At 32.6% G+C, this 14,034-nt stretch overlaps 2 protein-coding genes across 12 annotated transcripts; both read left to right on the top strand.

The window, feature by feature from the left end:
- Positions 1 to 3,717: 3,717 nt before the first annotated feature.
- Positions 3,718 to 9,457, top strand: LOC105770199 (histidine-containing phosphotransfer protein 1). 10 transcript variants are annotated; one of them, XR_008196299.1, is made up of 9 exons: positions 3,718 to 3,996; positions 4,299 to 4,390; positions 5,711 to 6,217; positions 7,212 to 7,342; positions 7,426 to 7,494; positions 7,826 to 7,935; positions 8,262 to 8,333; positions 8,629 to 8,701; positions 9,235 to 9,457. XR_008196299.1 is itself a non-coding variant. In XM_052631623.1 (8 exons), the coding sequence occupies exons 4-8, from the start codon at positions 7,254 to 7,256 to the stop codon at positions 9,277 to 9,279; spliced, it is 348 nt and encodes a 115-aa protein (XP_052487583.1). In that variant the 5' UTR covers positions 3,739 to 3,996; positions 4,299 to 4,390; positions 5,711 to 6,217; positions 7,212 to 7,253; the 3' UTR covers positions 9,280 to 9,457. The 10 variants fall into 10 exon arrangements, 3 of the variants coding, with proteins under 3 accessions (XP_052487583.1, XP_052487585.1, XP_052487584.1); XR_008196298.1 differs by having other exon boundaries at positions 3,720 to 3,996; positions 7,426 to 7,750; XR_008196296.1 differs by having other exon boundaries at positions 3,729 to 3,996; positions 7,426 to 7,935.
- A 665-nt stretch (positions 9,458 to 10,122) lies between these two features.
- Positions 10,123 to 13,924, top strand: LOC105769295 (flagellar radial spoke protein 5). 2 transcript variants are annotated; one of them, XM_012589830.2, is made up of 9 exons: positions 10,123 to 10,511; positions 11,356 to 11,440; positions 11,658 to 11,774; positions 12,301 to 12,365; positions 12,456 to 12,544; positions 12,647 to 12,726; positions 13,034 to 13,145; positions 13,382 to 13,501; positions 13,584 to 13,924. In XM_012589830.2, the coding sequence occupies exons 1-9, from the start codon at positions 10,178 to 10,180 to the stop codon at positions 13,764 to 13,766; spliced, it is 1,185 nt and encodes a 394-aa protein (XP_012445284.1). In that variant the 5' UTR covers positions 10,123 to 10,177; the 3' UTR covers positions 13,767 to 13,924. The 2 variants fall into 2 exon arrangements, with proteins under 2 accessions (XP_012445284.1, XP_012445285.1); XM_012589831.2 differs by lacking the exon at positions 10,123 to 10,511 and adding an exon at positions 10,654 to 11,012.
- The last annotated feature ends 110 nt before the right edge of the window (positions 13,925 to 14,034 follow it).

Consider the following 14,034-nt stretch of genomic DNA (forward strand, 5'->3'; position numbering starts at 1 on the left):
CAAACCCTCCCATATTTCGGGCGAGCCGTCAGGCCGAGCCGGGCCTGGCCGCCCACCCCATGATCACCTCTAGCTATAGCCACCCTATCTTTTTTCTTAAGTATTCAATTAAAAACAACTTTATGGAGACGATAAATTATTCTATTATCTAATTTTATTACTTAGACAACATGTTTTAAGGAAATATGTGTAGTAATATGATTTTTTAAATAAAATATTCTTTTAACTTTGTTGATATAAAATTTGATAGTGGATGAGTTAAAAGTAGTTCACATCGTGTGGGTGTCAGAAACTTATTTTTGATATAAAACAATTCAAATTTAATTCTAATTCAAATAAAATAAATTAATTACGATTTTTAGGAAATTACTTTTTAAATATAATTTAAAACTTTATTTTTATTTCATATATTTTAATTTATTGTATTTTTATTTGTACAAGTATCTTTTATAGATTTAATAAATAGGGATTAGGGTGAGAATTTCTTGAGCAAATTACACCATTAGTTACTAAATTATAAGTAAGTTTTGTTTTGGTCACTTAATTAAAAAATGTTACAATTTGGTTACTAAACTATTTGAAAATTTTCATTTAAGTTATTGGGTTCTCAAGTATTTTCTTTTAAAAATTTGTGCCAGCGAGCTTCAAGTGACAATTCGATAATTAGTACAGTAGATCAGCACCCATCGATGGGTAGAAGAATATATGTTAGATCCAAATCGATTCTGGCGTTCAGTGTTGGAGATTCGGAGAAAAAAGTTATTTAAAAATTTATTTGCAGATTCATGATTTCCAATGTTGTTTTATGGAAAAAAAAAGAAGCTAAACTATAAAAAAGAAGGGGAAATAGAGCTTTTGATTGGTATAAGTAGTGCAAATAGAGAAAGCTATATAGCATCAATTTTAACAGCCCAAAGACTTAAATGAAAATTTCTTAATAGTTTAATGACCAATTTGTAAATTTTTTAGTTAAGTGACCAAAATGAAAACTTACCCATAATTTAGTGACTAATGGCATAGTTTACCCTAAAATGTTTTAGACAAAGGGAATTTAATTTAATGTTAAATCATTATTTGGGGTTTAAACTTGGTAACTATTCTCACATTAGAACTTAAACTTTTTTTATTTGAGTTAGGCCTTGAACTTGGTAATTATCCCCCTGGAATTTTTTCAATGTTAGTTTGTGATATTTCCTTAAAAATATTAAAATTCAAGTCTAATGTAAGAATAATTGTCAAGTTATGCTTTAATATGGAAACAATTATCCGGTTCAAGAACTAACGTGAATAACAAAAATATTCAAATATCAATAAAAAATAATTACCAAGATCTAAGTTAAATAAAAATATAAACCTCAATAGAGATAGTTATCAAGTTGAAACCAAGCCTTCCCTCGAAACGTATTACAATACACGAAGTCCTTTACCTGTCTTTTCTGCCTTTTCAATTTCAGTTTTTCTTTTCTTTTAATTAATTTTGTTTGAAGAATGATTTGTCGTTTATTCAAACCTACGTTACAACACTTAAAATTTGACGTTAATGCTCCAAATTTATCCACAAAATCCAATTGGGTCCACTTTGAAATCTATTTCTTGTTGAAAAGTTAATTTTATAACTGGATAAGGATGTTTCTCTTTATAGATAAATATGAACAAGCTCTTATGCAATCATTTCGTAAAATATTTTTATTTTATTTTATTTTCACACCAAACTCCTTCTAAAACAAAAGGGAGCACGAAATAAATGTTTTAACTTCAACGAGGCATACAATTTGATTACTGTTTACAATAGAATTAATGGCGAATAGTAATTTTGGAGTTTGAATGAGAAAATCATCAAATCCAATAAAAAGAAAGTGATTTTGTTTTCGCCTTTTGAACTGAGTCATGAAAATAATGTTGCCACCCCACTTTGAAATTTGCATCAACTTTCCATTTTCACATGTTTTTCATTCTTAGAGGACAGAAAGTTAAATTCAAAAGTTAAGTAGATAGATTTTCGCCGGTTTTTAATGGAAAATTGTATTTAACAGTTTCGAAATACTCCAGAGGTGTCAGTCTTTGCTTTGCAACTTCTTTGCTAAATAATTTTAGGGTAAATTACAATAATAATTATCTAATTATGGAAAATTACAAAATAGCCATTCAATTATTCAAATTTATCTTTTCTGCCCTCAGTTGACTAATGGTGGTAACTTTTAAATTTTGCATAATAGTAACTTTAACTCTCAACATTTATACATTAATTTTAAAAAGTTAATCCTCAACATTTATATATTGTGTAATTTGATCTTTTTGCAAATTTACTTCTCCTTATAACCATTTCACCTAAAAAGCTGAAAAATAAATTTATCAACAAAATTTTATTCAAAATATGCAAAAAAATGAAAACATTGATAATAAATTTCATCTTTTTCATTCTTTTAAAATTAACTCTCAATGTCACAAAGAAAAACAAAACTGCAAAAATACCAAATTCCTCAATGCATAAATGTTGAGGGTTAAATTTGTTTAGAATAAAGACCTAATTGACATAATTTATAAATATTGATAGTTAAAGTTACTATTATGCAAATTTTAAAAACTGCTACCGTTAGCAAACTAGTGACCAAAAAAATTACTAATAATTAGATAACTACTAATATAATTTACCCGTAATTTTAATTATTGAATTGTTTTATTTCTTCAAGAAAATTCAGTCAATTTAAACAGTTGATGCATATTGTGCAGGTTTTAATCAAGAAATTGAATTGAATCAGAAGGATCATTATTTTATTTTATTGGTCTTCTTTATCGCATGATAATTAATGGGAATCTAAATTCCTGATTTAAATATGTATTATGTATGTGTGCAGAATCTGCAATTCCAATAAACCAGCACTTTGATAATATAACTTTTGAATGTTAGAGATAATTTTAGAAATTTTTTTATGGAATCGAAATTAAATTATAAATTTTATAATAGTAAAATTTAATTTTATTATTTTAATATTTTATATCTTTATAATTTTTAAAAGAATAAATTAAAATTTTATCATTTTTAAAGGAGTTGAAATATAATTTTATTCTTACTAATTTTAAATTTTTAAAATTTTAAAGAACTTAAATGAAAAATTTTTCATTTGAAGAGAAATCGGGCCGTTGCGGACACCCTTAACTACTCCTATTGGCACTGATGGGAAACACGATCTCTAATAAATACTGCACATATTTAAATTAATTTTGAGTGATTCACTTAAAGAAGTTGTGAAGAAAAAAAAGCTTCCCTGTTTTAGTTAACGAGAGCTTTAAAGTCGACCACCTAAGATCCTTATGCAATGGAATAAACCTAGGAAACGATAGTAGAATAGAGAAAATGATTTATGCAAAGTTAAGGGCGTGTTTGGTTGTAGAAACAATTTTATTTTTATCTTTTTATTTGTATTAAAAAACACAAGGCAATATCATTATAGTTTATTTTTTAATTTTCCGTGTTTGAAAATTTAGAAATTTAAACTTACTCTTAAATTAAACAAACATTTCACAACAGTTTTATGTCAGCTTTAAATTTACTATAAATCCTATGGAATAAATAGGTAGTGAATCCGGCTTTCCCATTTTTGAGAAACCAGAACTTGATCGAACTTTATGCAGCCCGGTTCATCTGAATCGGGCTTCAAGGAAATTGGGTCTTTCTTTACAGTCCAGTTAGCATTTTTCTTCTGTTATTTTTCATTATCATTTTAACATTAAGCCTTCTCATTCTTTCATGTTAAAACCGACCAAGATTATGCAAGATGAAAGCCCCTTTTGTCCTTTAGCCAGTTTTGGCTGCAATAACTAATCTAGTTTTCACCAAAAATTTTCTTTGCTCTTTAAACGAAAACCTTTCCATAGCTAAGAAAAAAGCAGTTAAAAATTGTAAACCCTTCCATGCAAGAAACAATTATTGACAATGGCATTCAGTATCCTGAAAGTCCTGCTTTCTGGGTGTTGATTCAGTTCATGCATGATGAGGTAACCCATTTTCCTTTTCTAATTTACTTTTTAGCTGTTTTAATGCAATTTGGGTTTTGTATTTTTCATCGTTTATCTCTGTTGTTTGATTGCAACTTAATTGCTAATACTTTATGGATTGTGAAAATCATCATAAAGTTTTGAACGAATTGATGAACTGCTTGCTTTTTTTAAAATCTTTTCCCGGATGTGATAGATATATGAATGTGAAATTGCTCATAGTTGTTGACGTGTTAAATTACTCTTCTTTCAAACAAAATGCTAACAATTTAGTGATACAATTTCGTCTCTTGATATTTCAGGGAAAATTTTTATCACCAATTCTATCAGCTGGAAACCATGAAGGGCCCAGTTAGGCCTATTTATATTGTTGGAGCATCGGCATTAATCTCAGGTTTGGAAATAGGGTTTGTAATACATGATACGTTAATGCATGCCAGGTTTCTTGATGGGAATGTTTCTTCTTATCTTCTGAGTGGTCACCCTGATGACTTTTCTAGATCTATGTTTACCCAAACATAGGTGAATGCCAAATACGAGTATGCATATGGTATATGATGAATCTTGTTCCTTAAAGTAGCAAATCATACTAAGCCCCACAAAGTTTAAACTCATTTATCTAGAATTTTAAGCTTTGGACAATGAAGTGGGCAACGGATACTATGTTTTATGATCACTAACAATGTTTCTAAGTTGTAAGAGCTATTTGTTGCAACTAAAAAGTAAGGAGTATATCGTTTCTAAATTTTATTAATATGAATATGTCAATTATAGATCCTTTAAGTTGGCATTGTGAGTTGTTTCAAAAAATCACTGCTTGAAATCCTAAATTCCGGGGTTTATTTCAACAAAACTTTGGAAGGTTCATACTAAACATGAAGGAGGAACATTTTAGTAGGGTAGAGCTATCTCTCGTTTAGGGGAGCTTTGTTTCTTCGTCATCAGGAAGGAAGGAAAATGTAACAATTTGCCATTACCACCTAGTTTTCTGCTTACCATTAACCGTTGTTAATTGCATATTGATACTAGTGGTCAAGCTTGTTGAGTGCTTTTGAAGTTATACAATATATTCGAAAGGGGTTATGATTTCAAAGCTACTTTTCATGCGGAGTAGCTGTCTTTCTGCTCATTAACATTCTGATTTTTCACTATTGAATCGTTTCTTTTGAGCACTCTTGTCCAGGTGTTTTGTTAAAGAGCCTGAAGTATTTCAAAAGCTTTTACCTTTCTAGCTTCATTTAAAAAAAAAAAAATCCGCCGTGGATTTCTGAAGTAAACCATAAACATTAGGAAATTGGATTTGTTTTTACATGCAAAATTGAAACACCTTTAATACTAAAGTTCAAAGAGTATTAAGTTTGAAAAAGTAATATGAAATTCAATAACTTAAATTCTTAAAGTTTTTCTTCCCAAAAAAAGCCCTTAAATTTCAAAAAATGGTGTCTCAGGGACAAAAAAAAAACCCATCTCCATATAGAAATTCAAATAAACAAAGAAAAGTGGATATTAACATCTTTATAGAAACTGATGTCACCTCCATCTACTTTTGTGTAATAAAAGTTAAAATATACGAGATGCATGCCTACATCTTAAATAGAAAAACATGAATGTTAATAATTTGTATTTCCATTTAAGTGTTTTCAAGTTGCTAGTTTTCAGCTTGTTATACCAACTGATGATAATATTTCTTCGTGTTTTTCTGCTCATGATGTAGGACTGCATGATATATATCAGCCTGGTGTATTTGATCTCCTAGGGAAGGTCTTAGGACTGAATTCGATGTTATCTAGGTTAAGCAGAGTATTTTGCTAGCCCCTTCATCAATCTTGTTGAAACTCTAGCTGCGCTGAGATTAATTCTTCAACCCATTCCAAGGAACTAGCTGATCATATACTAGCTTAAGTTGGCTTTGAACCAAATTTAGCTTCCATTGGTTCATTGAGAGTTGTGGGATAGGCTCCTGGGTGAACTTGAACTGCTTTTGATCAATGAGATGTTTAACGAAGAATCTGAGTAATACTATTTTGTCTATTGCAGCTACAATAAATAAGACAACTGTATATGGACTGTTACATTATGATTAGAATAATGGGGCCCAGTTGACAGTTTAAATATTTCTTCAATTTGAACATGTGGCATGGACATGCTGTATCACCTTATGTGTCAATAAGGTGTAAAGTGGACCCCCAATGCCTGTCAACTTGCCAAGCAGGATTAGATTGTAAGTGCTTTATAGGGTGATAAATTTTGGAAGTTCAATGGCAAAAAATTTTACTGTGTTTAATTGCATCATGGTTAGAACCATTATCTTTTGGTTAAATATCATATATTGAGTTGCATATAATCAGTTATGAGTTGGAATTTAGAACCTTCATCGTTTTCAGGATGTGTTTGGAGTCCTTGGTTTGTTTTTCTTAATGTGTTGTATGATATCCAGGAAAAGGCTTTGCTTTTGATTTATCAGTTACAAATGATCACAAGCTAACCCCACATTTCAAAGTTATCCAAAGACCTTTTGATTGACAACAGTTCAGGTGTTTTCTCACTAAACGAGACAAGATGTAATAAGTGCCAGAAACTCTCAATGCAAGAGGACAAAGAGAATTTCTTGACATTTGTCATTAGGTGTTGTTGGTGTTATCAGTGAAACGCTGTGCTAAACTCGTGTTTTCTGACAACACATTTTTGTTTGCAACACATTTTGCCTGTTAAATTGTCACTTTAAGGGGGTGCATCTCATGCAAAGACCTTTTCTTCTCACCTTGGATAGAATATTTCCTCCATTTTCAGTTGTTTTCATTTAATTAGCATCAGAAATGGCTTTTGTGTTCATTTAATTAGCATCAGAAATGGCTTTGTCTATTGTCAAAGGACTGCTTGAACAATATGTGCAATCACTGTTCAATGAGGTTCTTGGTTTCTCTTCCCTTTTTAAAATTTTTTTAGTATCTTTGGTGCCATGAGTGTCCTTTGGATTTAATATGCTATCTATGCATGGGGCTTTTGGTTAATTTTCCATTTGACCTTGAATCAGATGTCTAAGCATTGTAGGTAAAATTTTGGGGATTATATTAAAAATTTTTGAATTCTTTTATATATTTTTATCCTGTTTGGATTATAGCTTCTATTGTAGACATGCACTTGCTCAAGTATTTATGGCATTTTTGCATTAACTTACTATTGAATCTGTGTGGTTTTATGGTTGTTCTTCACAGGGAATTATAAATGAACAGTTTTCTCATATTCAACATTTGAAAATGGTTGGAAGAACTGAACATTTTGTCCAGTTGATCAATACGTACTGCCTCGATGTGGAAAGCATCTTAGCACAACTTGCAAGCTCCATGTATTTTTGTTACTAAATTGTTTGAACTCAAGAAATTAATTTTCTTTTACTTGGATTATCTTAATGGGGCTACATGTTTGCAGTGATCTCCCTGAAGTGGATTTTTCTAAGTTGGCTGCTCTTGCTGCAGAAGTAACAGAGAGAAGCTCCCGGTAATGTTGACCTTAGTTTGAATCCTGGTTTAGTTCATCTTATAGAATGTTTGCCAGATGAAGAATATTGATTGAAATTTTTGTCTGATGGTGTTTTTCTTTTAAGAGAAAATTGTAGTAGTAAATGAGTTCTTCATTGTATGCTTAAAGTATTAAAACTAATGTTGAACGTGGAATAATGTGTTCCTTGATTAAGAAAAGAGTGCATGTATTTATAGGTGAGGCATGTGTTTTAGGTCTGCAGCGAAGATTCGAGGTATGGCAAAATGCACAACTAACACATTAGTAGAATCACTGCCTATCTATCCCCTTTGATCTAAAATCATTGCAGATGCAGTGTAAAATGAACAAAAGATGTGGAGCACCTCCGCTGAAATAGGATGTTGATTAAATAGAAGCATCCATATATGCCAAAAATAAAATTCAAAAGGCGACAAACAAGTATGTATAGCCAGCATGCGTTTTCTTACGTATCAATATACATCATTAGATTTTGCAGTTGGAAGACCAGTTGGCAGAGAGAGAAACAGGAAAATAATTAAAAGATTGAACATTTGATCTTGTAAGGATTTGTGATGCTTCATTTTATGCAGCTTTAGCTTTTTTAAGAAAAACATTTATGTCCAAAGCAATATTTACTTTGTCTTGTTTAAATTGAAAGTTAAGGTATGATATTTTTATGTAGTTTAGTTTTAATTTATGCAATCATTATTTACGGATTACCGAGTGGATAATATCCCTTGCCCCCACCAAATGCATTTAAACAGTATTGGTGCTGAGCACGTGAGACTCGCATGTGTGGATCTAATGCAGGCCTGTGAGCAGATGCAGAAGCAGAAGTATGAAACTTTCTTGAATGCACTTTTTCACTGATCTTTTTATCTACATGTGCTGCCACGTGAGAAAATGTTGACATGTGTATTCATCAACGCTGCACTATTATCATGCTTTTACTTTTATGGCATAGCTAATCTTTTCATTGAAATAGGTGTTTCTGGTGTTTGATTTTATTTGTCCCACTTGCATTTATCTGGTCGAGATCATTCAGTCCTTATGCTGTATATTCTGCTTATGTTTTAAGGAATTTTCTATTTAAGCATGTGCCATGTGTTTCTATAAATATCCGTATTACAGATTCCTCCTGGCCTTGGACTGGACAAAGACTGAGTTCACTCAAACCCAGAACAAGTTGCAGGTCCTTGTCCAGGTATAAACTCAACTTCAATTCATATGACAGTTGCATTATATGAAATTTTTATGGACATTATAATGAAAATAAACCACACAGAGAGAGTAAGTTCAGATCCAATCAAGCTGGTTACCATTTTAGGCCTTGCATTAGTTTGTGATCACTTCGGTCATTTTGGTAATGCCTTTCTGGTTTTGTTTTCTGAACCGTAATGTCCTGAGGTCTCGGGTCAAGAAGAGTTGAGTCTCTTTATGACAGACCATACGTCATAAATCAGGTTAAGTGTTTAGACATAGTTATCCACAATGAGTAATGTTGAGCGTATCAATCATTAGAAGCTAACCTTAATTAGTAAGCAGAGTTTGCATTTATGGAAATTTATTACTTAGCGCATTGATAGCTTATTGTCTTGAATTTGAACTTCATTGAGCATAAATTAATGAGGTTATTACATGATACACTTCGCATATGAGATCGATAACAGTAATAATAATTGTGTGGTGGTGGTTTGAGGTTGTTAATTATTATTGCTTCGGCTGCATTGAATGCAGATGGAGCGGAGGATCATGAGACTGGAAGCAAAACAAAAAAATTAGTGGATGGTGCTTGCTGCATATGGAGTAGTATACTTGTAATGAGCCAGCCTATAGAAATTTCGAACAGACCTTGGTGGTTTCGTTGGGAAAGTTTGGGAAAGACAATGTAATAGCAATCGTAATATACATGTTAGCAGGAAACTTGAGGCAGTAGTTTGGAAAGAGAACATTTTTCACAGAGTAGTTAGTCTCATACAGCTCTGCTCATCTTGTGATGGTTCCATCCGCAACACAGATGAGAAACAGAGCCTACCAACAACTCACTGCCCTTATAAATGGATTGTCCCTTAATTCCATTCCATCAGGACTCCGGCTTTCCCCTCGATCAAATTAAGTGTTTTCTAATTCGAGCTGGATGGATAATTTTTTAAATAATTAACGATATTTTTATTTAATTATATATAAATATTAATAAAAGTTAATGTTTAATTTTTTACAATTTTTTTATGAATAGTACTTCAAACTATATATCATTATAATGTTTGAGATAATAAAAGTTTTAATGTTAACCAGAAATTTTATCACAAGTGCTTATAAGTGTAGAAATCACAAATTTATTATTAATATATAGTCGATGGAAGTAACAAAATTTGTATAATAAAATTATGAATGGTAAATTACAAAATTTTACTAATTTAGTTCATTTAGGTTATATGTATATTTAAAAACTAAAATATTTTTAATAATATAAATTATTTTAATTATGAAAATACTTTTTCATAACTTTTTTCGAGTTGATGTTATTATGTTAAGACAAAATGTTAATAAAATGTTTTATAAAGGTCATAATTTGCTTCTAATTAATATTAAAATAATATAAAATTGTATTAGTAAACACATTTTTAAGGGACGTTGGAGTTTTGAGTTTGGAGACGCATTATTTTTGGCTTTACAAGAAATGGCCACATCCACTGTCTTCACCGGTGTCAGCCTCTTCAAGTCCAATAACTCCACTAAACTCTTCACTTCAACTCGGTTCTCCGACTCCAAGCAACAACTCAGCCCCAACTCAGTGAAATGTTGCTCAAAAACAACCACCGCAACAACGGAGGAGGCGACTGGTCGTCTAGTCACGGTGAAGAACGGGAACGATTCGCTCGAAATATGTCGAGTCCTTAACGGCATGTGGCAGACCAGTGGAGGTTGGGGCAGAATCGACCGAGACGCCGCCGTTGAAGCCATGCTTCGCTACGCTGACGCCGGTCTCTCCACCTTCGACATGGCCGACCACTGTACGCTCAATTTTTTCCGTAGACGTGGCGTTATTTAATTGGTTTGTTTTATTAATTTTCCTGACCACACAATAAAGATAGCTTCCTTAAATCCACGTGTCACGTTCTTTCATTTGCCACGTTCCTATGCCTCATGTTCTATATTTTTGGCATACGAATATGGCACTATTGGATGCTTTTTTAGGTGAAAAACAATTTGAATGGCAGAATTCTTACAGAGTTCTTTAAGCAACTTCACTTTGAATTCGGTTAAATGGGAAGTAAAAACTGGGTGTAGTCCAATAAGAAAGTTGACCCCAAACCAAATTCAGTGTGTCATTACTGAAGATAAAAGAAGAAGCATAGTTAAGAATGGAACTGACTCATTGGAAATATGTAGAGTTGTAAATGGGATGTGGCAAACAAGTGGGGGATGGGGTAGAATTGATCGAGACAATGCTGTTGATGCTATGCTTCGATATGCTGATGCTGGACTTACCACTTTTGATATGGCTGATATATGTAATCCCCTTATTGCTTTTTTTACTTTTTTGTAAATGAATGTCTTACTTTGAAATATGTAGTATGTGCGCCAGTGTTTGCATATGTTTGTTGGGCGCATTTGTTGCATCTGTTTTGGTTAAGTAGAAAGTTTATAAAGTGGAAATGATTGTTTGTGAAATTAGGATACCCAAGTTTTTAATGGTAAAGATCTTTGCATGAGTCTAGACAAGTTTAGTTGATTGTGGACTTTCTTCTTTTAAGTATTTGAAGCATATAAAAGGTCTATATGTGAATTTTCAGTAAGTCGAATTTCTTACAGTGTTACGAGTTCTTTCGTTGTTAAGCTTCTATGGTTTTGCAGACGGGCCTGCAGAAGATCTTTATGGCATCTTTATCAATAGAGTGCGTCGGGAGCGTCCACCAGAGTACTTGGAAAAAGTCAGAGGGTGAGTCGTAGCCATATCCATAAGCAGCACAATGTTTATGTTCTTCTGCTAGATTTGGGTTAATAAAAGCTTTCTTGGGCACTAAACTAGTTTACTCTGTGCTATTCTACTTTGTAGGCTACTTAATTTTGTTGGGTTAATAAAAGCTTGTGGACCAAAATAGTTTGGGAAGAGTAATTTTGTTGGTTTTCCTTACCCTGTTGCATTATTCATGCAGTCTCACTAAATGGGTACCTCCACCAGTAAAGATGATAAGTGGCTATGTCAGGGAGAACATTGATGTCTCACGCAAGAGGATGGATGTGCCTTCATTGGATATGCTTCAGTTTCACTGGTACTATTAAGTATCTGTCACACTTTCTTTCCACTTAGAGTAATTTGCTGCGGAAATTTAAAACCTCCCTTCAAAACTTGATAGGATGATGCAAGCTTGATTTTTAATTTCACAGAGAACCATATTTCTTTAAGGGGATAGGGAGCTAGAAGCTTCAAAGTCTCTTGTTGATTTTATATTGTTTGTTCTGATTAGTAATGGCATGAGGTAAAAGCTCGCATTATTTGTTACAGAATATATTATTGACTTCAGCATTGTCGTCTATTAAGGTAGACAGAATTGGCTGAAAGTATTTGCTCAATTTACTTTCTTACTGTATCAAATATAAACTTTTTTATAGACTATTTATTGCATTCTAGTGATATTTGGTTCATCTATTATTCAATTCTTAATTATAATGAAGTTTCAACATCAACAATCCTGTATTGATTTTGAAGAATTTTCATATTTGTTTGATAAGGAGACTCGACTTGTTAATTTCCTTCCTACTGAGTACCGAATGTTTCTTTGTATCGATTTGAAACAGGTGGGATTATTCGAATCCTGGCTACCTTGATGCTCTAAAAAACCTTACTGATCTGAAAGAGGAAGGTTAGAATTCATTCTCTACTATTCTAGTTTTAATTTTGAGTAGCCTGCAATTCTTGATTTAATCAAACTACTACTCTGATCAATGTGCAGGTAAAATTAAAACTGTTGCTTTGACAAATTTTGATACGGAAAGGCTGCAAATAATACTAGAGAATGGAATTCCTGTTGTTAGTAATCAGGTATTTATTTTCGAGTAGTAATTAGGTATTAGTTTTATCGCTTTCCTTGGTAATTTATATTGTCTGTGGCATTGCTGATAATATATATGGTGGTTCCATCAGGTGCAACATTCAATTGTTGACATGCGCCCCCAGCAGAAAATGGCAGAGCTCTGTCAGCTTACAGGAGTCAAACTGATAACGTTTCTCTCTCTCTCTCTCTCTCTCTCTCTCTCTCTCTCTCTCTCTATACATATATATATATCCCCTACCCCACACAGACATCTTGTCTGCCTTTAGCTTGGGCGTTGCAGATATAGAACCAGCTAACCAGGATAAATCTTCCAATGACAAGTAGTGAATTTGAGGCCAAATGTGCATACTCAATCAATACGGCATCCTTAGATAATGGCCTAATTTCATGCTTACACTGATTTTATGTTTATTGATCTCTACTACATGACTAGGCAATGCTCTACCTTAGTAGTTTGATGAGAATTTCAAATGCAGGTATGGAACGGTAATGGGTGGTCTATTATCTGAGAAGTTCCTTGACACAAACTTGACCATTCCCTTTGCTGGCCCTCCGTTAAATACTCCCTCTCTGCAGAAGTACAAAAGGGTACTAACTTTTTCCTTTTTCGCATATTAATAAGAAAGCATTTGAATAAGTTTGTCTTCTATATGTCATTTCTCGTCAAAATTTCATCTTCTATGTAACCAGTTTGCGATTGTTAAAAACACATCGACTCCATTGATAAACATGTATTAGTACTAATATGTCTTTTCAGAGTGAATATATTATATACCCTTTTATCTTTTGCTGGTAGTATTTTAACGTCAATATGGATGTGGCAGATGGTTGATGCTTGGGGAGGATGGAGTTTATTCCAAACTTTGCTTAAGACTCTAAAAACAGTAGCATCTAAGCATGGAGTCACAATCCCAACTGTTGCTGTTAAATACATACTAGATCAGGTAATTTACATGTAAGGGTTTATTTTTGGTTGGGGTTAGTTTGATGCATTGAAATATGAGAAAGTATCTGTTTGACTTACAGACAGCAGTAGCAGGATCGATGGTAGGTGTTAGACTTGGTTTGTCAGAACATATCCAAGACACAAATGCCATCTTTTCACTTGTTCTGGATGAGGAGGATGTGAACAGCATACAAGTTGCGCAAAGAGGGAAAGATCTGCTTAGAGTGATTGGGGATTGCGGAGACGAGTACCGGCGTGCATGAGAATCACTGCTGCCATTGTGTCTTTTAGACCAAAATTTATGCCATGTTCGTGATGTTATATGTTCGTGATGTTATTTTTCCTGTCTAAGATGTTATATATTTTATATAAATTTTGACATTTTTATGTGTTATATAAAATTTTGATGTTCCCATGTAAATTCATTTTGTGTTTGTTTTTTTTTTCTTTCCAAATCTTGTTAAAGTTCGAAACAATTGAGATATTTTTTTGGAGATTGGATGCAGTTACTAATTCATGATCTGGCATGTA

Source organism: Gossypium raimondii, chromosome 5, assembly GCF_025698545.1.
Source record: "Gossypium raimondii isolate GPD5lz chromosome 5, ASM2569854v1, whole genome shotgun sequence".
Lineage (NCBI taxonomy): Eukaryota > Viridiplantae > Streptophyta > Magnoliopsida > Malvales > Malvaceae > Gossypium > Gossypium raimondii.

Coding starts and splice junctions, on each gene's coding strand:
- LOC105770199 (XM_052631623.1), top strand. CDS start 7,254: ATGGTTGGAAGAACTGAACATTTTGTCCAGTTGATCAATACGTACTGC. Junction 7,343..7,425: donor GCACAACTTGCAAGCTCCAT/GTATTTTTGTTA, acceptor ACATGTTTGCAG/TGATCTCCCTGAAGTGGATT. Junction 8,334..8,628: donor GAGCAGATGCAGAAGCAGAA/GTATGAAACTTT, acceptor TCCGTATTACAG/ATTCCTCCTGGCCTTGGACT.
- LOC105769295 (XM_012589830.2), top strand. CDS start 10,178: ATGGCCACATCCACTGTCTTCACCGGTGTCAGCCTCTTCAAGTCCAAT. Junction 10,512..11,355: donor CTTCGACATGGCCGACCACT/GTACGCTCAATT, acceptor ATGGTTTTGCAG/ACGGGCCTGCAGAAGATCTT. Junction 11,775..12,300: donor GATATGCTTCAGTTTCACTG/GTACTATTAAGT, acceptor GATTTGAAACAG/GTGGGATTATTCGAATCCTG.